This window comes from Pezoporus flaviventris, unplaced genomic scaffold (assembly GCF_033815535.1).
Source record: "Pezoporus flaviventris isolate CSIRO_AGI_PZ_B2104156 unplaced genomic scaffold, CSIRO_AGI_Pfla_v1 ptg000069l, whole genome shotgun sequence".
Lineage (NCBI taxonomy): Eukaryota > Metazoa > Chordata > Aves > Psittaciformes > Psittacidae > Pezoporus > Pezoporus flaviventris.
Genome location: NW_026892617.1, coordinates 1,079,015 through 1,103,789, shown reverse-complemented (window position 1 = coordinate 1,103,789; position 24,775 = coordinate 1,079,015). Strand labels below are relative to the sequence as shown.

The 24,775-nt window shown below is 58.9% G+C and overlaps 2 protein-coding genes across 3 annotated transcripts; both read right to left on the bottom strand.

Moving 5' to 3' along the window:
* Positions 1 to 3,649: 3,649 nt before the first annotated feature.
* Positions 3,650 to 19,344, bottom strand: TFEB (transcription factor EB). 2 transcript variants are annotated; one of them, XM_061471877.1, is made up of 9 exons: positions 19,120 to 19,344; positions 8,473 to 8,717; positions 8,134 to 8,388; positions 7,961 to 8,041; positions 7,394 to 7,514; positions 7,163 to 7,219; positions 6,638 to 6,713; positions 6,349 to 6,496; positions 3,650 to 6,081 (listed from the first exon to the last, which is right to left on the bottom strand). In XM_061471877.1, exons 2-9 carry the CDS (start codon positions 8,665 to 8,667, stop codon positions 5,641 to 5,643), a joined length of 1,374 nt encoding a protein of 457 aa, XP_061327861.1. In that variant the 5' UTR covers positions 8,668 to 8,717; positions 19,120 to 19,344; the 3' UTR covers positions 3,650 to 5,640. The 2 variants fall into 2 exon arrangements, with proteins under 2 accessions (XP_061327861.1, XP_061327860.1); XM_061471876.1 differs by lacking the exon at positions 19,120 to 19,344 and having other exon boundaries at positions 8,473 to 9,411.
* Positions 19,345 to 21,228: 1,884 nt separating this feature from the next.
* Positions 21,229 to 24,462, bottom strand: LOC133278846 (pepsin B-like). The gene is made up of 9 exons (XM_061472006.1): positions 24,288 to 24,462; positions 24,043 to 24,193; positions 23,478 to 23,595; positions 23,151 to 23,269; positions 22,525 to 22,724; positions 22,251 to 22,373; positions 22,024 to 22,168; positions 21,800 to 21,898; positions 21,229 to 21,562 (listed from the first exon to the last, which is right to left on the bottom strand). The coding sequence occupies exons 1-9, from the start codon at positions 24,365 to 24,367 to the stop codon at positions 21,410 to 21,412; spliced, it is 1,188 nt and encodes a 395-aa protein (XP_061327990.1). The 5' UTR covers positions 24,368 to 24,462; the 3' UTR covers positions 21,229 to 21,409.
* Between the last annotated feature and the right edge of the window lie 313 nt (positions 24,463 to 24,775).

Below are 24,775 nucleotides of genomic sequence, written 5' to 3'. Positions count from 1 at the left end.
CCTGGCAGAATTCCCAGCCTTGCCAGGGCCGGTGGAGTGGGGCCATATGGCTTCAGTGGAGACTTGGGGATGCAAATTCCTGCTGCTCTACCCGTTGTCTCTCATTCCAGCTGAATCCAACCCATGGGGCTGTGCTCAGCCAGCCGGGAGCCAGGGATCTGCTCTCTGGAGCTCAAGCCTGAGGAATTTGCATCCCCCAGGGAAGGGGGCCTGCTCCAGCATCACTGCTTCACGTGAGCTGCCAGCAGTACCACTGGCAAGGGCCAGGTCATCTTCCTTGAGCCAGCCCCTGCTTGGTGAGGAAACCAAGTCATGAATCTTCTCCATGTCCTTCTGTCCCTCTTTTTCCTCCTCCCAGGGCTTTTCCCAGCATATCTGTACCCCTCTTACAACCATAACCACTCTTCAGCCCCAGCTCTGAAGGCCCCTTGCTTTATAGCACCCAAAACCAAGCACTGAACTGTCTGGAGGGGCTCCATGCAGAGCCCAAAGGGGTCCCTGACCCCAAGGCTGCTGATGGAAATACAACAGGCCAATGCATCCAGGGAATAACCCTTCTGAGCCAGAGCCTCGCCCCAGGACCAGCTTGGCCCCTTCTCCTTGGAAGCAATTTCTGGACAGGCATCAGAGGTTTTCCAGTCTCTCCCTCTTTATTGCATGCAAAGATTTACTTGCAGAGGTCTGCTTTGGTTTCTCAAGCCAAGGTGGCTGCGCTGCCTATTCCCCCACCTGAAAAAGCCATCCCTCCCTCCTGACCTCATCCCAACCGTTGCCACAACAACAGAGGATTGGGGCTTCAGATGGGGACAGAACAGCAGCACCAGAAGTGCTCAAAACACAGAAGGAGCTCATGAGAGCCAGGAAGGAAATGAGACATGGGGAGGAGAAGGAAAACTCAGGGAGAGCCCAGCACCGCAGTGGGGGGGGGTAGGGGGGTCTGCCAGGCTACAGGACCAGTTGGTTCCCCCCCAGGGATGCCATGGAGCCATGCAGGGATGCCTTGATCCCGGAGAGCCCAAATCACTTGAGAAGGGGACTGGAGACACATTTGTACCGCGGTACTGAAGGATGGTGATGTGGAGGTTGCAGCTCTCTCTACACACATCTTTGCTCTCATACAAGTCCAATCTGATGATAGAACCAATGAACCCAACTCATCACTAAGACCTTTCCATAGGGAAGACCAAGGGGATGCAGCTGCATCCTCGTGGTACCACGGCTCAGCCCATCAGTGGGTTCTGGTCCCATCCCACTTGAGTGCTGGTGCTCATCCCCCTTCACTTCCCCAGCCCGGTCCATCCCCAGCCTCATCCAGGGCTTCTCCCCTTTCGCATCTTTTGCTGCCACTTCACACAGGTCCAAGTCAAAGCCGCTTCAAAGAGGGGACGGTGCCGCTGCCCGGCGGTGGGTACCGGGAGAGATGCTCTCTCTTACGGGGGGGGGCAGCGATCCCGGGGGATGCTCTGGGTGCTGGGGCCCGGCGAGCCCCGGCAGCAGCCCCGGGACCGCCCGGTCCTTGCAGCGGTTCCCAAGGGAGGGATGCGCTTCACTGCGCTCCGACGGCACCGGGGACACCGCGAGGGGGAAGGACGCGGCCCCGGCGGAGCCCCGCTCGCTCCGGCAACCATCTGGCTCTCCCTGGTGGCCGCTCAGCCCCGGTGCAGCCCCGCCGGTCCCCGGTCCTAACCCAGTGATGGAGGAGGGGGACACACACCAAGTAATACCCCAAAACTCCCCCGGTGCGATGACTGCAACGCGCTGCCCGGTACCCATCCCACTGCTCCGTGTGTGCATCCATCCATCCATCCATCCATCCATCCATCCATCCATCCATCCATCCATCCATCCCGCGGGCAGAGCCCGGCGCAGCTCATCACACCGCAGCTCCAGCACACCCGCCCTCCCTTTTATATCCCACTTGGAGCCCAGACACCGTTTTTTCCCTGTCCGTGGGTGGCTCAGACTGTAATTAAGAGCCCTTCTCCTGTCTGCCCCAGCTCCCGGCTCCAGCAGCCTCTGTTCAAGCAAAGGGAACCTCCTTCTGTCCTCTCTTCTCCTGCATCAGTTCATTTTTCCCCTCCCTTCAGAACATCAGGGGATGACAGCGCTCCAAGCCAGGGGCTTTTGCATTTCTGAGTTGGTTCTGTTAATTGGAAGGAGGGTTAAGAATCTGCAAGGTCGTTTCAATCTACATCTGACCTTCAGAGTAATCCTCTATGCCAACACCAGAGCATGTCATTAAAATGAGGCCCCTCTACCATATCCCGGCATCCCTTTATTCTCTCCTTGCGCACATTAATTGCTCATAAGTTGATTTGATCTCCCTCTTCTGCAAGAAGTAAATTGCCCTCTTATTTCGCCATTTTCATCCTGTTTTCTTAATTAGGCCCTTAAAAACCTCCAGGGCCTCAGCCGGGCCGCAGGCCTCGTCCTGGGAATAAATTCTGATCTCAGCCTGATAAAGAGTGAGCAAACGCGGAGCTCCAACAATGTCATCCTCTCCCCTGCCTCCCGCCGCGCTATTCTCTTGACATGAAAAGGCTATCAGTTTTTCCCTGTGTTAATATAGGAAATAATTCACACTTCAGGCGTTGTTCTCTATTTAGCGCTCGCGCTCCCCAGATAAATCAAAGCAGGGAGGGCTGGGGGATTTTGAAGGGTCTGAAACTCCTCGCTTTTCCTCTGCCCCCAGCCTCCTCGAGCTCCTTTTTTCTCCCCTTCCTAATAAACTTCCCAAGATTCGCCCCTGTGGTTTTCCATCCTGGCAAGTCCGTTTTAAGGTGGATTTTCCGTGTTTTCCCTCCTGTGTGGGGGTATTTAACGCCGTCGCAGCAGGGAACAGGGGCAGCAGGGCCCTGGCACGTGGCTGCGCGTGGAGGGTCTGCAAACATGGCATGTGATGGGTCTTGCAAAAGCATGGGCTCAGCCCCCAGGATGCTTTATAAGGTTCATTTGCCCCTTTGCTGCGAAGAGGATATGGGGAATATCCTGCCCCAAACCCTGCCTGCATCCATGCCCAAGCCCCCAGAAGGGTTTCACAGCACCCAGGGGTGATGCTAAGCCAGCCACATTGAGATGGGGAAAGCAAAGCCCCCCCACAGCCCCATGCTTGCTCCAGGTGCCACCCAACAGGCAGGAAACACACCTGAGCTCCTGGGATGGCTCCAGCATCGCTCTCACCCAGCACAGAGCAGGATGGGTACCACAACCCCCCATTTCCAGCACCATGCTCAGCCTCGGGGACACAGCTCCTTCCCACTCAGCTCTCTGGGGCCTTGTGTCTATTATTAATCAGGGGGCCAAGCCTGGTTCCAATTAAGCCATCAGCAGATAGGTCAGCACCTCCAATTCCCAGCACCGGGAGCTGGGGACCTCCCTGAAGCATCCCTCCGGAGGGACCCCAAACATCCCAAACCACCCTGGGACCAGCTGAACAATGGGAACAGCAGTGCCTCCCCCTCTAACTGAGCCAGCCAAATACATCCCAGCTCCCAAGCAGCCCCCTATATCCCAGGCAACCTGCTGCAAGGCAGGGATGCTGCAGCAGCCCCAGCTTTGGCATGGCCACAGCATCCCAGGGGGAAAGGGGCTCAGGCTCCCTCCCTCCTGCAGGCCAAGAACAAACAGCCCACACTGCAGTGCTCCGGGATGTTGTAAATAAATATATTTTAATGATTCTTTCTCCATTCCAGTTCATTCTTTTATACATTTATTTATAAAACAGTAGTAAAATTTTTTAATCAGAGCACAGTGCATTAAAAAAAAAAAAAAAACAACCAAACAAAACCCCAAAAAGATTAAAAACAACAAAAAATAATCCACAACCGTTTCCTCACGGGAGATGCCACATCCTGTGCTGGCATCAGACAGTGCCAGAGCAGGATGCCGGCCCCACACGTGCCGGGTACCACCAGCAGAACCACCCCATAGCCACGATAATCCCAAGCGAGCAGGGATCTGTATCCCACCCTGAGGCACCCACACAGCCCTTCTGGTGTCCACGGATCCCCACACCCAGAGGTAACCCCATGTCCTGAGCGCAGTGTGCGGGTGCTGCGGCCCTGCCAGGGGATGCTTCTCATTACAGGCACTAATGGCAGTGCAGGAAGGATGCCGAGGCCTCCCGGGAGCACACAGTGGGGAACAGCCCCAATCCCAGCTGCAGCCCTGATGGCTGCTCCCTTCCCTGCACCCTGAGACACCTCCAGTGCATCCTACCTTGTCCTTTCCCCCTCTCCTCCCCATCTTCTGCACTTCCCCACACCCTCATGTCCCATAGGCACCTCTGCAGGGGGCACCGGGGCTGTTCCCCACCTCCCAGTCCCAAATGCAGCCACCAGTGGAGCTTGTCCCTACTTGGCTGGGCTTTCCCTTCACTGTCCTAACCTGGCAACATCCCCCATCCTTGGTCCAGGATGCTGTGCTCTCAGGCAGGATCCCAAAGGGGTCTTCTCTCCCTGGCCTTCCCTCCTCTCCCTGAAAAAATTCCTGTGGTATTTTCCCTATGAACAGTGTCATCCCCCCCCCCCCCCCCCCCCCAACCCCAAACCCTGAGCCAGGCTGTGAAGGCAGAAGGTGACAGAGCCCAAAGCAGGTCCCCATCACCGAGGCATCCTGGCTGCGGAATAAGCTGGTGGTGCTGGGAACAGAAATAAACCCCACGAGCCAAAGGCAAAGGAAGCAGCAGCTCAGGTTTGGCACAAACCATTCCCTGATCTCCAGCCACAGCCGGGACCTCCGTGCCCAGCTGCGGGGCAGGACATCTGCTTGCCACAAATATCCCCAAGGAAAAGCATAAAAACCCCTTTATCCTTCCCCCTGAAGAGCCAGGGCTTGGTTATGGGGCAGAGGCACCTCTGTGGGGTTGTCTCAAGAGAGGCAGAACATCACCCGGCACCATGCAGCCCCTGTCCGGAGGCCAGTGAGGTTTGGGGGTGGTGGATGCTGCCAAACCCCCAGGAGGCAGGGGTCAGGCCACAGCAATCATTGACCAAACATCAAACACCCTGTCCCGGTTGTTCTGGAAGCCTTCAATGTCAACCCCAAACCCAGAGCCTCAGCCTCATCTCCCTCAGACAACACCCCGGTGCCCCATGGATTAACGTGCTCCAGTTAACACCTCGGAGTGCTCTGAGGAAGGAGGAACCATGAAGGACGTGGCAAAGGGAAGCATCCACGAGGCTCAGAGGCTGGGGAAGACTCATTGAGGATGCAGGCTCCAGGAGGCAGCAAGGCAGACACAAAGCTCTGAGCATCGTCCCTCTCCTCCCAGGGAAGGCTCCTTGGGCTCCGAGCAGTGCCCTGGGGAAGGGGCTCGGTGTGGCAGGGGGTTGCTGAAAGGCAAAAGCAGCCGGGAACACGCTCCTGGGATGTGGCATCCGCAGTCAGGCCAACGCCACGGCAAGCCAAGGTCGGCTCCAGCTCCCGGCCAAAGAAAAGCTTGCGAAAGACACGGCGGCACCCGGCGAGCCTGGCTCCGAGCTCTCCCCCCCACACCCCGTTGCATAGAGAAAAGGTTCTCCTCACTCCTACGTAGATTCAAGTGCACGGCAGGACGGGCTCCTCCTATGGGAAGAGGGGCCGGTAACTTCACCAACCAAACCCGAAGGTCCGGTCCTCGCCCCAAGCGTCGGCTCCTCGTCACAGCATGTCAGCATCCTCCATGCTGAAGCTGCTCCGGCGACTGCTGGCCTTGGAGGCCTCCGGGGACATGGCTGAGAACAAGGGGTCGGAGGCCAGAGGCAGCATCGTGTCCTGCATCAGCATCAAGTCCAGCTCCTTCTTGGATAGGGATGGGAAGGAAGCGCTGTGGCCAGGCTCCAGGCTGTCTGGGAAGCCCCGGGAGCCGTCGTCGAAGCTCAGGCTGTGGGTAAAGTCCAGCTGGTGGTAGGGAGACTGGGGTGGTGGAGGCAGCGCGGGCTGCGGCTGCGATTCGGGGTCCAGGGCAGGCAGCAGTGGCTCCAGTGTCCCCTCGTCCCCACTGGCTTCTTGCTTGACGACCTGCTGAGCCAGCTCGGCCACATTGACACCTGAGGGCGAGGAGGTGGGCAGCCCGTGGACGCGCGCCTGCATCTCCAGCTCCTGCCAACAGAGCACAGGAGGGCTTTGGTGGGGATGTCCCACACGGAGGCGGCAGGAACAGAGGGACCGAGAAGCTCACTGGGGAGCAGCACAAGAAGAGCTGAAGGATGGAAAACGGTGACCCACGCAAAGCTCAGCGACACTCGCTGCGGTCAGGTTGGCTGAAGACTTTGTTCCTGGTGTGACTTGACAGCAGCGAGAGGGAGGAGAGCCCCTGCTGCTCGTGGGGCTGGAGCAGAGCAAAGGGAAGAGCACAGGGAAGCTCACCTGGATGCGGAGCAGCAGCTGCTTATTTGTCATCTCCAGACGCCGCGAGTGATTCTCCAGGTCTCGTGACCTCTGCAGGTCCTTCTGCATCCTCTTGATGTAGTCCACAGACGCCTTCAGGATCGTCCCTTTGTTCCAGCGCACGTCCCTGTCGGGCAGGATGGAAACAGAGATTGCCACCTGCGTGCCAGCAACGTGAACCCTCGCCCCTGCTCCACCAAAGAGCTCCTCTGCAAGTATCACCCGCCCCTGAGACCCACACTTATCCCAGCCCCACGCCGGTACGTACAGGTCGTTGGCCTTGGGGATCAGCATCCCCAACTCCTTGATGCGGTCGTTGATGTTAAACCTTCGCCGCCTCTCAACTGCAGGGTGAGAAGAGAGGGATGGTTGTGAAAGAGGCATCAGGAGCAGGAGGAGCCCCACAGCCCCCAGCGACCACACTGCTGCTCCTGGCTCATAGGGCCGGGAGCCACCAACGTGCCCTGGGCAGACCCTCTGGAGGTGGGGTCTCAGGATGAGAAACCTTTGGGGTGAACCCTTTGGCACCGTGCTCCCACCCATTACCCCATGAGGTCTGACCTTCCCCCAGTGACAATGAGAAGGACAACAGGGTGTCTCCTGCACCGCAGGTATTCGGCAGGGATGGGAAAGAGGGATCCACGGCAGGGGGCTGTGAGGGTGAGGTGGGATGGGAAGGGAAGGGAGACCCAGCTCAGAGAGAGGGGGAACGAGAAAGAGGAGTGATGGGGAAAGGGTGCAGGGTGGCACAGGGGAAGCCACTCCGCTCCCGAGCAGCCAGCACTGAACTCACTCAGGTTGTGATTGTCTTTCTTCTGGCGTTCCTTAGCCAGGGCTCGGCTCTCAGCATCTGCAATCGAGACCCACACCATCACCCAGAGGGGACAAGGCTGCATCTGACCCCACGAGCACCACGGGTCGGTGTCGGAGCATCCCAGCACCCCCAGAGCCGCCCTCCCCACCCACAGGACAGGGCAGGTCTGGCACTCGCCATCACCCCACCAGCTCTGGGCTGGGGACGTACCTGTCAGCTCTCTCTTCTGGGTGAGATCAGCGGGGCAGGAGCTGCTGGTGACACCTACGAGGGAGGCTGTCACCTGGGGGTCCCCGCTATAGACATTCATGTGACTGCTGGACATCGGGAGCTGGAAACCAGAGGCACAGGCGGGTTAGCTCCATGCGGGGCTGCAGGAGCGGGGCGCAAGCCCGACTGCTTGGCCTCTGGGCTGCGAGTGCGCAGCCCGGGCAGGTGGAATCGTCTTCCTGGGCCCTTAAACCAGCTATAATCAGAGCAGCAAAGAAAACAGGACTTCAAAGGGCGCAGCTGATCCCCTCCCACGGCCAACAGCTAAAATAGGGCAGGTGAATCACATCCGAGGAGGGCTCGGCAGGATGAATGCCACTGGGAGGCACAAGCTGCCACACGGATGTGACCCGGGAGACGGTGCTGCTCTGAGGAAAGCTTATGGCTGCGAAACCTGGGCTGGCACCACTGCAGGGATGTGGCAGGACAGGTCCCCTCTGTGCCACCTGCAGGCACGGGGTTGCCAGATCAGGCCTGATCTCTTCCTAACGCGCATCAGAGACTCACCGTGTTGGGCATGTGGACTTCGGGGTTCATGTAGCCCAAGACGTCATCCAGGCGCATGATGTCATCGATGACCTCATCAAACTGAAAGGGAAAGGTGTACGGTGCCAACGCACTGCTCTGCCTGAATTTCCAGCCCCTTTGCATCCCCCAGCAGCTCGGCGGCACCTCCTCACCTCCCGCTCCGGGTTGGAGCCGATGTTGAGCATGGCCATGGGGCTGTTGGGCGCGCTGTTGCCCGCCGAGGAGGACATGACATGGCTGGCTCGGACACCAGGGGATGCAGCGGGGGGCGGCTTGGGAGAGTGGCTGATGGGGCTGACATGGGCAGCAAACTTGTTCCCATAGGTTTCAGAGAGATAAGCCTGAACCTTCTTATCCCGTGACTTCTGCAGGTGGTACGTGGTGGGGTTTTCCAGGTAGGACTGGACCTGCAAGGAGGAGACCAACCATCAGGGACCCCGAGGGGTCCCCCATATCCCCTCATCCCCACTGGCTGCGGGGACACACTGTACCTTGAGGACCTCTCCAGGCACAGGCGGTGGGGACTGGTAATGGACAGGGGTGTTGATGGCCGGGGTGGAGGCCACCGGCATCCGCTGCTGCTGCATGTAGTTCATCATCATCTGCTGCTGCATGCGCTCCCTCTCGGCCTCCTGCTGCGCTTGCTGCTTCATCAGCTCCATCCGCAGGCCGATGCGGGACGCCATGGTGCTCCGGGGGGGTGGGATGCGGGCGCCCGCCGAGCACGGAGGTGACCCTGAGAGGAGGACACGGCACCTCAGCAACAGGGAAACTGAGGCACGGGGAGGGCGCAGACACCCTGTACCCCCCGTACCCGCTGTGACCAAACCATGACCGTCCCCGTGCCAGACGGACGGGTCTGCCCTCTCATCGCAGCTCCCCACCATGCCACCCCTCTCCTTGGGGATCACTGGGGCACCCAGAAGGTGACAAGGAGGGGGGGGGCAGCGAGGACCCTTGCACCCGTCAGGTCTGGACTCACGTACTGCTGGGGTCAGCCGGAGCCTGCTTTGTGCCACCAACTTCCGAAACACTGGAGCAAAGCCCGAAGGGATGGGAATAAATCAGAGCCCAGGAGCGGAGCGAAAGGGAAAGAGAAAGCAAGGGAAGAGCAGGAAGAAAAGGCCGGCGGGTGCCAGGAGCCAGGGGCAGGGTCGAAGCCTCAGCCTGAAGCCCTTGCTGAGGCACGGGGTGAACAAGGCAGCTTCTGTGCGGGGCCGGCACGCGAGCGCGGCACCGGGGGGAGGCTGCGGGGCCCCCGCTCCGCACAGACCGGCCCTTGTTCACCCGTACAAAGGGGACGGCGGCCCATGGAGGTGGGGAAGGGGATGCCGGGGCTCCGGGTGCTGCCCGGCCCTATGAGGGTGGCTTTCCCATGCGGGGCTGGGATGGGGATGCGGGAGATGCTGTATGGGATGGAGTCTGGACCACAGCACCCGCAGGACCCGGAGTAAACACTGCAGGGGAACAGGAGGAAACACTCAGTGGAACCAGGCAAATCTGGAGGGGGCTGCATTTAAAGACGAGGTGTAATTGCAGACAAAGGGGATCCAACGCACCAGGGTGTCGGGGAGGCATCCGATTTGCAGTGCCACGCGGTATCCTAAGGGGGAAATTAAATCAAGGCAGCGTGGACAGCAATACATTACATAGATCAAGAGCCAGCTATTGAACAGCAAGAGGAAGGTAATTAATTAGACATGGTGGCCCATCCGAGGGGGATGGGAGATGAGGACAGTTACCAGTTGTGGCTTCATCACAACCAGCCTCAGAGGAGGGCACATGGGGATGCATGAGATGAGCAAGAGCAGAGCCTGCGAAAGGACCCAGTGACACCGGGACAGCCCGCAGAGGATACAGCAAGGTTGAAGGGGGATAAAGCACAGCTGGTGCCCACAGGAGATGTACTAACCCCAGATACAAAGGGCAGGGCGAGGGGAAAAGCCTCCAAGAGCCACATGGAGATGGGATGAGGCATTGCGGTGCGGAGGGATGGCAGTGTCCCACCACCCCGCAGGACACCCCCACTGCCCCTTATAGGAAACAGGGGAAGTGCTGCCCTTTCCCCTGGGAAGCTCCCGAAAAGAGGAGCTACCAAGGGTGAGGATGAGCAAGGGTGGCCAGAGCAGGGCCGGATAAGGAGAGGGGGGAAAATAGGTCAGGTTTAAAATAACCCCAGTGGTTCTGCTTGGCTTCCCCCCTCCACCCCAAAAGGCCAAGCAGCTTCTGCTTTCGCTCTGAGTCAGCCCCAGCGGGAAGCAATGGGGACCCTGCCACAGCACCACAGGGACACGTCCCACCCTGGGGTCACCTCTCACTAGCCTGTAGTCCAGGGGGCAGAAATAAAGCAAGTGGGATGGTGGCTCCATCCGGGATGCCTGTTGTTCCCGGGAAGGATGTCAGTATCCCGGATAAAGCAGAGCAGAGCTGGATCCATCCCTGCGCCATGGCAGCCCCAGTCCCCACACAGGGAAGACCCCAGTGAGGGTCTGTCCCAGTGCATGGGCAGTGGCTGGCCTGGCTTGGAGCGGGCAGCGCCGTGGGCCAGGGAATGCCTGGGCATTGGGTTTCCTGGTGGGAGCTGCCAGGGCACCTGCTGGGGCAGCGTCCCCATCGGTCACGGAGAGGGAAGAGCAGAGGAGGGGAGGGAGGAAGGTGGTGGGAGAGCCAGGGCGGGCAACGGAGCATCAGGAAAGGGATGGAGAGGGAGAAGAGGGGCGGGAAAGCAACCGGGAGCAGGGAAAGGGTGGATGGCTCTGGCCCCTATCCACATCCAAACTCCACCTTTCCTGTCTGGGGGACACAGAGCGGCTTTTCCATGCCCAGAGCATGGAAAAGCGATGGATTTCCCCAAAGGAAACTCAACCTGTGCTCTGCAAACCGCCTGACCCTGCCTCCTTGGGATGCAGGAAAAAGTTGATCCCGCTTTGTTTGAGGACCGAACCCTAAAGCCAGAGCTCCTCCAGTGAAAACCGTGCTCCATCAACACTCCAGAGCCACCACCAGGACAAGGCACGGGGCTGGAGCCAGGGAATTAATCTCCCTTCAAAATATCTCTGGGGCTGTTTAGCAACACGGTTATTTCTGGACCTTTCTTGCTTTTCCTCTGGGGGTGTTACTTCACCAAGAGCCCAACACGCTCCCCCTGCGCTGGGGGTGGTTCTAGATGGAGGATGCCCAGAGGCACCCAGAGCTGCTCTGACACTTGCCTGTGCCCCATGGTGTCCCCCATCCCTCTGGGAGCTCGGTGGCACCATAACCCAGGCTGTGACAACCAATCTCTGCAGTGACACTGGGAGCTGCTCCACAATGCATGGGGCCGTGATGCTGCAGGACCGGCTGCAGAGAGCCAATGTGGCTACCCAGGGCCACCCCTAGGGATCAAACACCCAAAGTCTCCCTCCCTCCCCATCCCATCGCTGCACCAAGGTGTGGGTTAGAAATAAAAGCTGCTGTGAGGCAGCTTCCAGATTTAGCCCCTGTGAAATACATGGGATCGCGTTTCCCTGCCCGGCACCCACAGGGATGCAGCACCCACTGCCATCCTGGCACCCACACTGCAAACACAACGCATCTCCTGCTCACCCAGCGATGCTCCGGAGATGGAGCTGAGGACCCCCGAGCTGAGGAGCCGCCTGCCCAGCCCCGCTCCATCGTTTCTCTTTATTTCCTGGTCGATCGTGGCCGTTTGTAAGCGGAAAAATCAATTTTGCAGCTTCAGCCATGAGTGGGGACCCCCAGGGAAGGAAGAGAATGGGGGGGGTAGGGGGGGGAATTTGCTGCCCACCCACCCGCTGCTGTGGGCTGCTGCAGAGAACCATGAGGGCAGGAAGAAGAAAGAACTGAAAGCGGCTCTGCTGCTTGCTACCAGCACCAAGCGCCCGCTGAGCCTCCCTTCCTTCCTCCCTCTTCGTTTTCATATAGTGGGGATGGCGAGGGAAGGAGCAGGCAGGGTGCAGGCAGCTCTGATGCCACCAAGCTGCCACCCCACAGATACCCCCAAAGCCACCCCACGGCCTCGTGAGGGTCTCCGCTGGCGCCCCAATGTGTGCGGAAGGAGGATGATGACGGCGCAGGGGTTACCTGGGTGCGGGATGGGGGGACCTCTGGGTGCCCGTGGGTCACAGCTCCTCGTGCTCCTCGCCGGGGCCAGCCCCGCTCCCACCCCAGCCCCACGTTTCCTCATTTTCAGGACCCTGTTTTGAACGCAGCAGCTGCCACGCGGGGTGCAAAGGGGGGAAGTTGCAAAAACCCTTCCAAACCTGCTTGCTTTTCCTCACTGCAACGCAAGAGTTGGTGACTGAACTGAGGAGCAGCGTGGCAAAAACAGACCCAGGCACTGCTGCCGGGTTCACGGCGATGCTGGAGCCCAGGCGGGCTCTGCCCCATCGCATCCCCTCCGGAGCTGCAGGTAGAGCGGCTGCAGGGCTGCCCGCAGTGACATGCAAACACAGAGGGACAAAAGCTGCCCTTTGTCAGGGGATGGGACACATGGGGATCCCTCATGCTCTGTGTGCCTGCAGCGGATGCAGAGTAAGCATCAGCATTACACAGCCGGAGCCAGCCCCAAATGCATCACACGGGATCCCTCCAGCACCCACATCCGATACCCCATTGGCATCACCGTCACCAGACTGGTGATACCAATACCTGCCAGGATGACAACGACAAAGCCAGGGGACAACGAGGATGCCTGTGTGATGCCCCAAACACCCAGCACAGTGCCGGAGACCCCCGCTATGGCCCCACTGAGCAAAGCTGCTTTGTACCACATCCCCTTTGCGAGCCGCGGCCGTGCCACCCCGTCAGCAACGCGGCTGGCACCCATCTGCTCCACGCAGCTCCCTCACCCTGCCCTAGTGAGGCCGCCGTGGGGTGATTTATGCCGTGCCAGTGGTGTCACGGTATCATCTTCATCGGCACGCGGAGGAGCGCGGTGCTCTGGGTTGGCAGCCCCAGAAAGGGGCAGTGGGACAGGGTCTGACCTGGGGTGTTAGGATGGGGTTCCCCACCATGACAGTGGCCAAACCCTGGCAGTGGGGCAACCTCCCTCATAGAATCCCAGACTGATTTGGGTTGGAAGGGACCTTAAAGCACATCCAGTTCCATGGGCAGAGACACCTTAGACTAGACCAGGTTGCTCAAGGCCCCACCTAACCTGGCCTTGGAGACCCCAATCCAGCACTAATATTGGACATGTCTGAGGCTGGACCAGAGGCTCTGAGGTCCCATCCAGCCGATGCTGCTCTGGGATAAGGATGGGGTGGTGGGAAAGAGGGTGGATGGCCCCATTTTCCAACCCCAAAGAGCATCAGTGCCCTCCCCATCACCCACCCAGCAGGCGGGAGATGGGTCAGGCAGGAGACGATGGGGTGGGCAGGAGATGGGTCAGGCAGGTGGATGGCCAGAGCCACCCTCGCCCTGTCCAGAGGCTCCTTCCCCATGCAGTGAGCATGCAGCCCTGAAAGGGAGAAGGAGCAGGAGGAGGGACTTGGCAAATAGAGACCGGGGTCAGTTGACAGCACCAGATAGAGACTGAGTCACCGGGACTGTTTTTAGCCCCGGCATCTCAGAAACGTGGACCGCGACGTTGTTAACAGGCACTTGGGTCAGAGGCCAAGTGTTTTCCCTTCCATGCGTTAAATACCGCTCCTGGAAGCAGCCCAGGTATCCAGCACAGTAAAAACATTATACAAGTCTTGTAAGGCAGCTAAAGCAGCCCCCAGATTGCCCAGGTAAGCTTGGGATGTGTCAGGGACCCAGTGGAGGGAAAAGCATCTGGGTACCAAGAGCCAGGGCTGAGCATCCCTTGTCACAGTCTCACTCCCAGCACAGAATGAATGAGGTCAATAGAAAAGACCCCCTGGTTCTGGTGGTGCTGAGGTTGATCTATAAGAGCCCACCTGTGCAGGGCAGCCATTATGGGGTTAATAACACACAACCTTGCTCTGACCCCCTTCCTTCACCCCAAAAAGCTTCTCCTTCACCTCCAAAACCCCTCTGCACACCTGGGGACAGCGTGTACCAGAGCACGAGCCTGGCATCCATGTGCCAGCATCATGGGCAGCCCCCAAAGCAGTGCAGGTAGGAAGGGGAACCCCATGGACCCCACCACGGCAGAGCCAGACCCTCCACGGCCGCAGCAGCATCCGCAGGGCGGTTGGTGCGATGCAGGAACCCTGATTGAAACATCACTGTCCAATTGCCCACCCGGGGAATTCACAGCCCTTGGGTGCAAACAGCCCCCGGTGCCACGTTCCTACCCCCCCCCCCCCCCAAGCCCCTGCAATTAAAAATAAAAGTGTTAACAGGCAGAAGGACGTTCCTGGGGCCAGGATGAGCCAACGGGAGCGCGGGGCCGGGAGCGACTAATCAGCCCCGTATCGCATCCACCTCTCAGCGGGGACAGGAGCGGGGTGACCTTGGAGGGGCTGAAGGGTTTTGTTTAAAGAGCTGCCCGAATTCGGGAATGGCTTTAACCTGCCCCAGGGGACGCTGAGATGGGATCTTAGGAAGCTCTTCTGTGTGAGGGTGCTGAGGCGCTGGCACAGGGTGCCCAGAGAAGCTGTGGCTGCCCCATCCCTGGCCAGGTTGGACACAGGGGCTTGGAGCAAGCTGCTCCAGTGGAAGGGGTCCCTGCCCGTGGAACTGGACGAGCTTTATGGCCCCTTCCAACACAAACCATTCTGTGATAAACGAGCAATAAAGGGAACTGGCAGCACCATCCCCAGCCCCAGCTGGATTCCAGCAGTGCAGATGCACCACACCACAACGCAAGGATTTAGAGCCACCACGTACCCCCAAAATCCTAGAAACCACCCCAGAAAGCGGTGCCGCTCATCAAAACCAGCCCTCGAGCTCCGCGCACCCCATTGATGCCATTTGCCACGAGCAGAAGGCACAAGGTGACAGCGGCCACCCCGTGTCCCCATCACCCCGGTGCCGGCGGCTCTCCCAGCACCGCCCCCATCCCTCCTCCTCCTCCTCCTCCTCCTCCCTCCCCGTGCTGCTGGAAGGAGGTAATATTTATAAATACACCGCGTCCATCCAGCCCCTGCGCCCGGCGCGGAGCCTCCTCGGAGCCGCCTTTCCCGCAGTGCCAGCGGCAGCCCCAGCGCCGCGGCCGCCCCGTCCATGGAGCCGCAGCTGTTTTCCACCCCCAAGAATAAAACAAGCTGGGGACAGCCTGTGCCTTGTCCGCCCAAAGAGCTCCCCGCTGCCATCCCGGCCCCAGCAGCACCCAGCAGCACCCAGCTACCGCCGCTTACCCGCAGAGGAGAGGGTTCCTCCTCTCCCCCCAACCCCGGCTCAGCCCAGCGCTTCCCTGCTCTGTGAAGGTCAAACTGGGCTCTCGGGGCCCTCGCTGCCGATCCAGCCCCTGCCCTGGCACCGCGCCGGTGCAGCCGGGTCGGGTCCTGGCTGCGGGTGCTGCCGCCTCCCTGGCACCAGTTCTGACCATGAGGTTTTTCCCACCGGGTTGGGCTTTCTCCAGGCGACACCTTCCAGGCTGCAGCGGTCCCGGAGGAGCTCAGCCGGCGCTGAGCATGGCACCCACCCCGACGCAGATAACGTGGGAGCTGCAGCCAGCACCCAGCTGCCACCCAACCTCCCCTCATCCCATGGGGATCACAAGCCAGGAGCAGGGAAGCGCTCCCTGCATGCTGAGTGGCTGCAGTCCCCTCCTCGTTTCCTCCTCAAAATTCCCCATCCCAAAATCTCAAGGAAGTTTGTCCCTGAGGCTCCAAAAGCATCCCTGATCTATCCCCATTGCCATCAACAGTGTCCCTGCACCAGAGAGCATCCGCAGCCCCTCTGCTTGCTCCTAGTGGGGGGGTCAAAAAGTGCCAACACTGACTGGCCCTTGGCCCTGCTCATGATTTTGGCGCTTGGGCACTAAGGCAGCAGCTGCATAAACTGTGCTGGAGGATCAGGGCTCACTGCAAGGAGAATTTACAACCCAAGCAGAGCAGGGCCAGGGCTGAGCGCTGGGAAACCTTTGGCTTTGCAACTGTTTATACACGAAGTGAATCACTTTCGCTAACAGAGTGCATGGATGGGACGGGAAAAGAGGGATGTAACCGCAGGGAAGGATGCTGCCTGGGCGTTTCAGGTTTATCCGGACTGAAAGTTGCACCGGTTGAGGTGAAGGAGAGGATTTAAGCCAATGGGAGGGTGCGGGGAGTCTCTTTGGAGTCAAATGTACTTGCAGGAAGGGTGACAAAACCCCGGGAGCGATTCTTAGAAGAGGATTTAAAAATAAGACGGCACAGCCTCCTTGCACAGGCTGTTGGGACCGCGGGGCTGGGGCAGGAGGTGTCATTGAAAGACCTTGAGCCCTTCCCAGGAGACTCCATCCAGGTGAACGCAGCCACCATCACCACGCCAAGCAGCTCCTGGCGTGGTTCCGAGCTCACCTCCATCGCTCGGGGCTCGACCCTCCCGCGCTCCTCCTCTGCCCGCAGGGAAACCGTGTGGTTCCTGCCTCTTTCTTTCTTTCTTCTATCTATAGCTTTGCTCTGCTGCCCGTTTGCTCCACAGAAACCAAGGGGGAAGGTGTTGGGAGAAGGGACAGCTCCATCAAATCCGGCTGTCAGCATCAGCCGGACAGGGCCGGCATCGGGCCGGCATCGCGCCCATCGCTCCTGGTTCTCATTGGTGCCTCCACCTCCAACCAACTCACGGGTCTCCCTGCAAGGCGAGGAGCTGGAACTGGAGCTCATCCCAAAGCACGGGGCTCAGCCTCCTGCATCCCTGCGCTGGCCACGTCATGGGACCCTACCTACATGTACATCAGCAAGGAAAACCCACTCGGACCGAAACCAGGCACCAACCCTGCGGTGGGGCATGACCTCGAAAGGGGAACCACAGGGGCTTTTTCTGGATGTACCAATGGGGGACAAGAGAAACCCAACAGATGAGCACGTATTTCCTGCGTGTTCACCGAGACATCACCCTTTTTGTCCCTCCAAGCATTACACTGTCAGCACCCAGCACTAGCTCCTGTGTCTGTGAAGAGCCCTGTCCATCTCCCACAGCGAAGACAGGGTCAGGGAACCTCTCATGAAACAGCCACCGTGGGTTGACACCAGCATGGGCTGCGGCCATGGGATGTGGCGGCCATGGGATGCCGTGATGCTGCCTACACCAAGGACACCACTGGGTTATGAAATGGCTCCCTTTTGGCAAGTGCAGCTCAAGGTCCATCCCACTCAAAAACCCAGGTCCCAAACTCCAGATGTGCCCAGGGACGAGGCCCAGAGATGATGGGGATGTGCCATGGCCAGCATCAGAAGAGCCCCATCCCTCCCCACCATCCATCCGCACCCCCAGAAAGGAACAGCAGCAACACAGGGCTCAGACCTCCTGCATCAACTCAACATCGAGACCCCAGCACACAGGGAACCTAAGGGCTGTTTCTACCCTCAATGCACACACTTTTGAGGAGCCCCCCCCCCCCCCCCAAAGCCCCATTTCCCTGCAGTGGCTGTTCTGTTCCCCACGGCTACCCCACTGCAGCCCTGGACACTTCCCCCCTGCTCCAATGATTCACCCCTTTTGTCCCTGTGGGCACAGGGCTCTTCCCTTTCCCCACAGCACCACCAAGAACCGGCAAACAGGGAAACCTCATCACTGCACAGGCAGTGGCAGGGCAGGGGTGGGACCAGAAACACATGGGCCGTAAACCCGGCACCGTGAAGCATGGAAAAAGAAATAAAAGCCCCGGCTTGGAATCACAACCTCCATCCATCCCAAACACCCAGATGCCGGAGTCGCCCCATGGCAGGCAGCTCCACCCCGGAGCAGTTTCCTACTGATAAGGGCAGGAGGCAAAGCCAGCATCCCTCGGGAGGTAAAGCCAGCATCCCTCGGAAAACACACCGGCTCCCCCTCCGTGCACACCATGGGCTCGGCACACGCTGCCCATCGCAGCCATCCCCACCCACCCCAGAGCCTAAATCTGGTGGTTTCCCACCTCCAGCAGCCCGATTCCCAAAGGCCCATCGGTCCCAGCGTGGTTTTCCCTGCTGGGTCCCCCCGCAGCAGGTAAGCGCAGGCTCAACGGGCACCCAGAGCAGGGAAAAACCAGCCTGCGGCCGCGGAGCAGCCGTGCATGAAGCCGAGCAAACATGGCAGGGAAAACTAAAGGGGGAAGGAGGGGGAAAAACCCACGAGGAATCCCCCAAACTCCGGCCCTTTCTGCCTGCTCCGCTCTCTGCTGTTACATAAAACAAATCACAGCCCCCCCCCACCCGTGCCCCAAGGGCCGGGAACGCGCAGAAGCGCCGGGATTCCTGGAAACAGGCCCCTGACTCGCACAGGCTGATTTATTTACCTTAGAGCAGCACAACAACAATACCCACCATCTTTTCTCTCTCTTTCCTAGGGTATTTTTGGGGCTTTAAGGAAATTTCCCCATCCTCTGACTCACTGAGGCTCTAGGGGACACGGCCATGAGGGCTGTCGTAATCCTTCCTGCTTCGCAATTAAGTCATGAATACAATTAATCGGCGGCTGTAGGTGAAGTGCAGCCCCTGCCCCACTCCTGCTGCCCCAGAGGAGCAAGTCGCAACGCTCCCGGTAACCCCTCTAAAAGCTGTGTGATGTGGGGGGGGAGCCCAACTCTTTCTGCACACCCCCAAAGCAGCAAGGGGAGGGGGGAAGTCAGTTCCGGGTGGGACCCCACTCTGCTGCACCCCACAAAGGAAGGCATTTGCACCCTGTCCAAGGAGGTCGATGCACCCAAACTCCCCCGTGAACCCCGCGCGTCGGGGGCTGCCGCATCCGTGCCTCAGTTTCCCCTCGCATAGAGTAAAGGGTCCGGGGAGGAGAGGGGGGGGTTTGGTAACGGCGACCCGAGCAAATCTCCTCCTGGGGCTCTTTCCATGCGGGGTTGGGGGGCACTCAACCAAGCGGCCGGAGACCCCCCCCCCCCCGATCCCTGCCCAGCCGCGGGGCTGCTCCCGCTGGGGGCCGGGCCGGGCCGGGGTGGGGGGGGAACACGTTAACATTCACAGCAAAGGAGCGCAAACAAGAACCAACCCCGGGGCTGCGAGTTCAAAGAGCCCCGAGATGGGGTCCCGTCCCCCCGTCGTCGTCCCCCCCCCCCCCCCCCGGTACGCCCCGTCCGCGGCACTCACTCTGTGGCTGCGGGGAGACGGAACCGCTCCGCTCCGTTCAAGCTCCACTCGGCCCGGCCCCGCTTGCTCCCGCACCGAGGGAGGGCAGCACCGCCCGGCCGGCTCGGCACGGATGGCCCAGCCCGGCTCGGCTCGGCTCGGCTCGGCACGGCCCGCTCCGCTCCGCAGCACGCCGGGAGCTGTAGTCCGGAGCGGGGCAGGGCTGCCCGCGCCTGCCGGGACTTGTAGTCCCCGCCTCGGGCACGGCCGGGGCTGGGCTCGGTGATTTCCTCCCCCAAAAACGGGTTTTTCCACCTTCGGAACGGGGGTGAAGGCGGCGCAGGGCACGAGTCCTGCAGCCCGGGTGTATGGGTCTTGTAGCAGCTCTTTCCACCGGGATCATGCGCATCCTTGCACCAGGGGCATGTGGCTCCTTGCACTAGGGGTTTGTGGCTCCTTGTACCAGGGGTTTGTGGCTCCTTGTACCAGGGGTTTGTGGCTCCTTGCACCAGGGGTTTGTGGCTCCTTGCACTAGGGGCATGTGGCTCCTTGCACCAGGGGTTTGTGGCTCCTTGTACCAGGGGTTTGTGGCTCCTTGCACTAGGGGCATGTGGCTCCTTGCACTAGGGGCATGTGGCTCCTTGCATTACGGGTTTGTGGCTCCTTGCACTAGGGGCATGTGGCTCCTTGCACTAGGGGTTTGTGGCTCCTTGCACTAGGGGCATGTGGCTCCTTGCACTAGGGGTTTGTGGCTCCTTGCACTAGGGGCATGTGGCTCCTTGCACTAGGGGTTTGTGGCTCCTTGCACTAGGGGCATGTGGCTCCTTGCGCTAGGGGTTTGTGGCTCCTTGCACTAGGGGCATGTGGCTCCTTGCGCTAGGGGTTTGTGGCTCCTTGCACTAGGGGCATGTGGCTCCTTGCACCAGGGGTTTGTGGCTCCTTGCACTAGGGGCATGTGGCTCCTTGTACCAGGGGTTTGTGGCTCCTTGTACCAGGGGTTTGTGGCTCCTTGCACTAGGGGCATGTGGCTCCTTGTACCAGGGGTTTGTGGCTCCTTGCACTAGGGGCATGTGGCTCCTTGCACTAGGGGTTTGTGGCTCCTTGCACTACGGGTTTGTGGCTTCTTGCACTAGGGGCATGTGGCTCCTTCCATTAGGGTTGTACAACTCCTTACACCAGGATCCCACGGTTTCTTGCCCCGGTGCCATAGGCTTGCTGCAGCCGTGGTGAGCATCCTGGGCAGCAACAGCCATAGGTCCCTGCTTAATGACTAGGGGTGTTTGATTCCCCCCAGACAGGACCCTCAAGGTGGAATCTGTGCAGGGATGCATGGACTGAGGAGTTTTTCCTATAGGATGGACTTGGGATAAGGTGGGGACTCCTTGCCCAGCCCAATGCTGCCACCCCACTGCACAGGGTGACCCTGCCACCAGGCTGCCATGGCTCTCAGTGTCTGAGCTCTGCAGGACCCACCATGGCAGATTTGGCTGCAAAAAGCCAGTTTAAAAGGTGGTCACATACCCCAGCAGGGTGACTGCCATCTGACTGGGAGATGGGTGCTGGAGAACGGGTGAGGGGGCCCTTCGGTGATGCATCTCCCATGCCAGACCTCGAGGACCAGCCTCTTGGGTCTGGTCCAACTTGTCTGATGGTGCATCCAGCAGCTCTTCGTTGGGGGGGGGGGGGATCCAGACACACCAAGCTTTGGTCACATTCACATCCCAGACTTGCCACCCCTTCCTTCTCATTGTCTGCCCTTTGCAGCTGCAGCAATGAAGAGAGAACAAAACCAGGGCATTTTCCTCAGCGCGACACCTTCCAATCCCTCATTTATTTGCAAATACGTGTGGGCAATTCCCCCAAACCTAATGACCCGGGAGCTGTTCACACGCAGCTCCTTGTCTCTGCACATCCTGCTCCAAACTGGTTCCTGAAGCCTCCAGCAACCACATCGGCTCAGCCCTGGGGTCCCCAAGCCATGGCTCAGCACGAATCTCTTCCTCTCATCCTGCTTTCCCAGCCAGGGATCTGGTTCCCAGTCAAAAAGGTGATCCCAAATTGGTCATTGCTGCAAATTCAAAGGCTCCGTGCACATCTGGAAGCCCAGGCAGTGCCTGGAACCTTCAAGCATCATCTCAGACTTTGTTTTATTAAGAGCTGTGCCAGGTCCTGCTCAGCTGAGACACAAGGCAGTGACCTTTGCAGTTCTTTATTCGGTACAGGACATTTGGAGGCTACTCATCACCACACATAGGTCCGAGGGAGAACAATGTCACAGGGGCAGATATGCTCCGGGTGATGCTCAGCATCCCTAAGCTGACAGGGCAAAGCCAACCCTGTTGTTGGCCATGTCAAAGATGGAGTAATACTGCCGGAGGAAGAGGTTGCCGAGGATCCAGAGAGGCTGCCCACTGGCAGAGGACACGTACGTGCTCTCCACCCCAATGGTGCAGAAACCATCATTCTGTAAGGGAGAAAAGGAACCAATTTCAGTACCAATGGTGTGTGTGTGTGTGTGTGTGTGTGTGTGTGTGTGTGATGTTGCCCAGGCCTTTGTGGCTACTTTGGCTGGGGTTAAACCACCCTTACGGTCACAGAGATGCAAAAGCATCATGAAATCAGCAGGTGGGAAACACAGCCCTTGGGCTGAACTACCCCATGATGGCAAACACACATTGGGGCTGATATAAGTCACACCTACGTTTAACACATAGACAGAGGGAGGCAGCAGTAACTGGGCTCCACTGATGGCAAAGTAAAGGGTGGGCAGGCTCGGGACGTCGCTGCAGTTGACAACGAACTGCAAAAGAAGCAAAGAGGGGCAGAGATGCTTGGGGGCCCCCCACAGCTCAGCATTGCCACCAAACGCTTCCTCATCCCACGGCATTCATCAGCCCCTCCTGTGCATGGCATCCTTTAACCTACCCCGTAGTCGCTCTCCTCCGCACCCAGCGCCTGCAGGAATGCTGACAGGAATTGTCCTGGCACCGTCAGCAGGAACGTCCCCGTGTCCACAATGCCCTGACAGCCTTGGCTGCACCAGCCGGTGGCTGAGAGCCCCATGGAGAACCTTTAGAGAGCAGCAAAAAAGGCATCAGAAAAGGCCCCCCACCCACTCCAAGCCCCATTCTAAGCCATGGTGCAGCACTTACTCCTCAATTCTGATCTGCCAGTACAATTCTTGGACCACAGGAGCCCATAAAATCTCCCCTGAGTACAGCAGAGGGTCAACCCCTCCGAGGATGACTTCCCCGCCATAACTATATGATGGGTTGCTGGAAAGACACAAAATTAACCCCAAAGTTCAGGCAGGATGCTCAGGAGAAAGCTGTGTAGCATAAAGTGGGAGGAAACGTGGATGGAGAGGGAATAAGGAAAGGACAGATCCAAGCTGTGTCTATGGAAGAGAGAGACCTGCTGTCTCACCGAGAGTAATAGAAGCTGAAGATGGGCTCAGCGAGCTGGCTCTGCTGCAGCATGTTCTGCATCAGTGTGTTGTAACCAGGGACGCCAACGCCTGGGTAAGCCATGCCCAAAATCCCATCGAAGTCCTGGTAGTAAAAGGGTCTGGTGGGTTCATCCAGGCTCAGGCCAAACTCCTGGTTGCTGATGACAATGTTCTGGATCTAAAGGGAGAGGAAAGATGCTGGGAGATGGCTTGTAGTCTTTGTCCCATCACGCTTATTATTCCACAAAAATACCCCCCAAAGTTGTTTGCCTTGGTTAAATTGCTTTAAAAATCCCATTTTCACTGCAAGCAGGTCTCATTTCTTACATCCTGCAATGACAAAGCTCAGCCATCAGTGTAAAAAGCAAGCGCTTATGGCCAAAGTTATCCCTTAACCCAAAGCAGTGATGAAAAGCCCGGGGGCTCAGACTGAGTTGGTTGCAAATCCCAGTCTCCAAGTAAGTTTATGCCCTATGGGAGATTCAGGCACTAATATCCAGACCAAGAAGGTACTTTGAGCTCCCCCTGCCATTTCTTAACCAAATGAGGTGGGTCACAACCCCAGCCACGTCTTACCCGGGTCGCACACATAGAACTCACTTACTGTCACAGTGTCGTACCCCAACACCACCGACAGGTCACCAAACCCATAGCTCAGGGTATAGGTCTCGCCGATGCCCGAGAAGGTGGTTGAGAGGCTGCTGTTGAACCTGGCATGATCCACTGCATGGAGAGAAGCCCCCAGGTCACATCCTGCCCTTGGACCCGCATCCCGGTCCCCAGCAAGGGGCCATCCAAAGCCAGCCCCACCGGTGGCACAGAGCAGAGGACAAACCCCATCGGCTCTCACTGAATTCCCTGTCACAGCTCCAGTCTATTACATGCAGGGGATGCCTGGCCCTGGCTCTGCTGTATCCCAAGGGATGCTCACCGCACGCTGGGGTCTGGCAGTAGGTGGAGGGCACCCAAAGGTTGGCAGAGCCGGTGTCAAAGAGCACCAGGAAATGCTGCGGGGGGGTCCCGATGCTGATCTCCCCGAAATAGAAGGACTGTGAACAAGAGCGTTTGTGGATGGCTGCTGCTGGCTGCTCTTCTGAATGAGAGTTTCCAGCTCTCTGCCCTCTGCGAGCTGAGAAACCCAAACTGCTCCGGGTCTGGAAGGGCTCCTGCTCCTCAAGTGCTCCCAGGGCAGCTGAAGCACAGAAAGGGGCAGTGATTTGCCTACAACACAAGGCCAGGAGCAGCAGAACTTCTCTAACCATCAAGATCTGCTTCTTCTGAGAAGGGAAGCCAATTCAGGATGAGATGTGCTGCCTCCTGCTTGGCTCCCAGCATCACCCATCCTTCCGAGCCAGGCTACAGAGACAGCCCATGCCCACTGCAACCCCTTGGCTGGGGAGGCAGCCGAGCTGGAGCTTCCTGCAGCGGCCGGGAAGGGAGGAGGACATTCCTGAACACCAGAACCCAGAGGAGGAAGGAAAAGGTTCAATACTCACATCCAGGTAGTTCGCTAGCGGTTCATAAGCCACAGCGTTACTGAGCTGGTATTTCCTACCAGGGTCCCCTCTGAGGTCCATCAGGAAACGCTCCGGCACCCCCTTCTCCCGCATCACCTCCCGCATGGACCTGCCTTTCCTCAGGGGGATCCTGCGCGGGATGGAGATGGCACCAAGATGCTGAGTGAACCCATCCACATGCACTGAGGCCAGACCCTGCGCCCTGGCACCCACCCTGGCCTCACCTCACCATCCCCTGCCCGAGCTGGAGGCAGAGCAGGGCCAGCACCAGGCACCGCACAGCCCTGGCTGCTGGTGGCTCCATGGCAGCTCCTGCAGCACCTTGGCCAGGACAGGGTGTATATAGCTGGGAGCCGTGCCCAGTCCCTGCTCCAGACACCCCTTTCCCCTATCGCTGCACCCACCCACACCAACGCTCGCAGTGTTTGTCACTGCAGCCGCCCTGATTTCCCTTCCTTACCCAGCTATTCAGCCGCTAATTGTCCAGTGCCTCTGATACCGAGACCAAATATGTGACATCTGATAAAAAGCAAAATTATGCTGCTATCAAGAAGTTAAAGTATTTTCTCTTGCCTTCAAGCACCAGCTTGATCGTTCCAGAAAACAAAGGCAAAACACACCCTTTGTGGTAAGTGGAAATTCATGATGCTGCTGTTCCGGGTAGGCAGGAGCCGCCCCGCTGCCCTGTGATGCAGGGCTCCTGCAGGCTCCC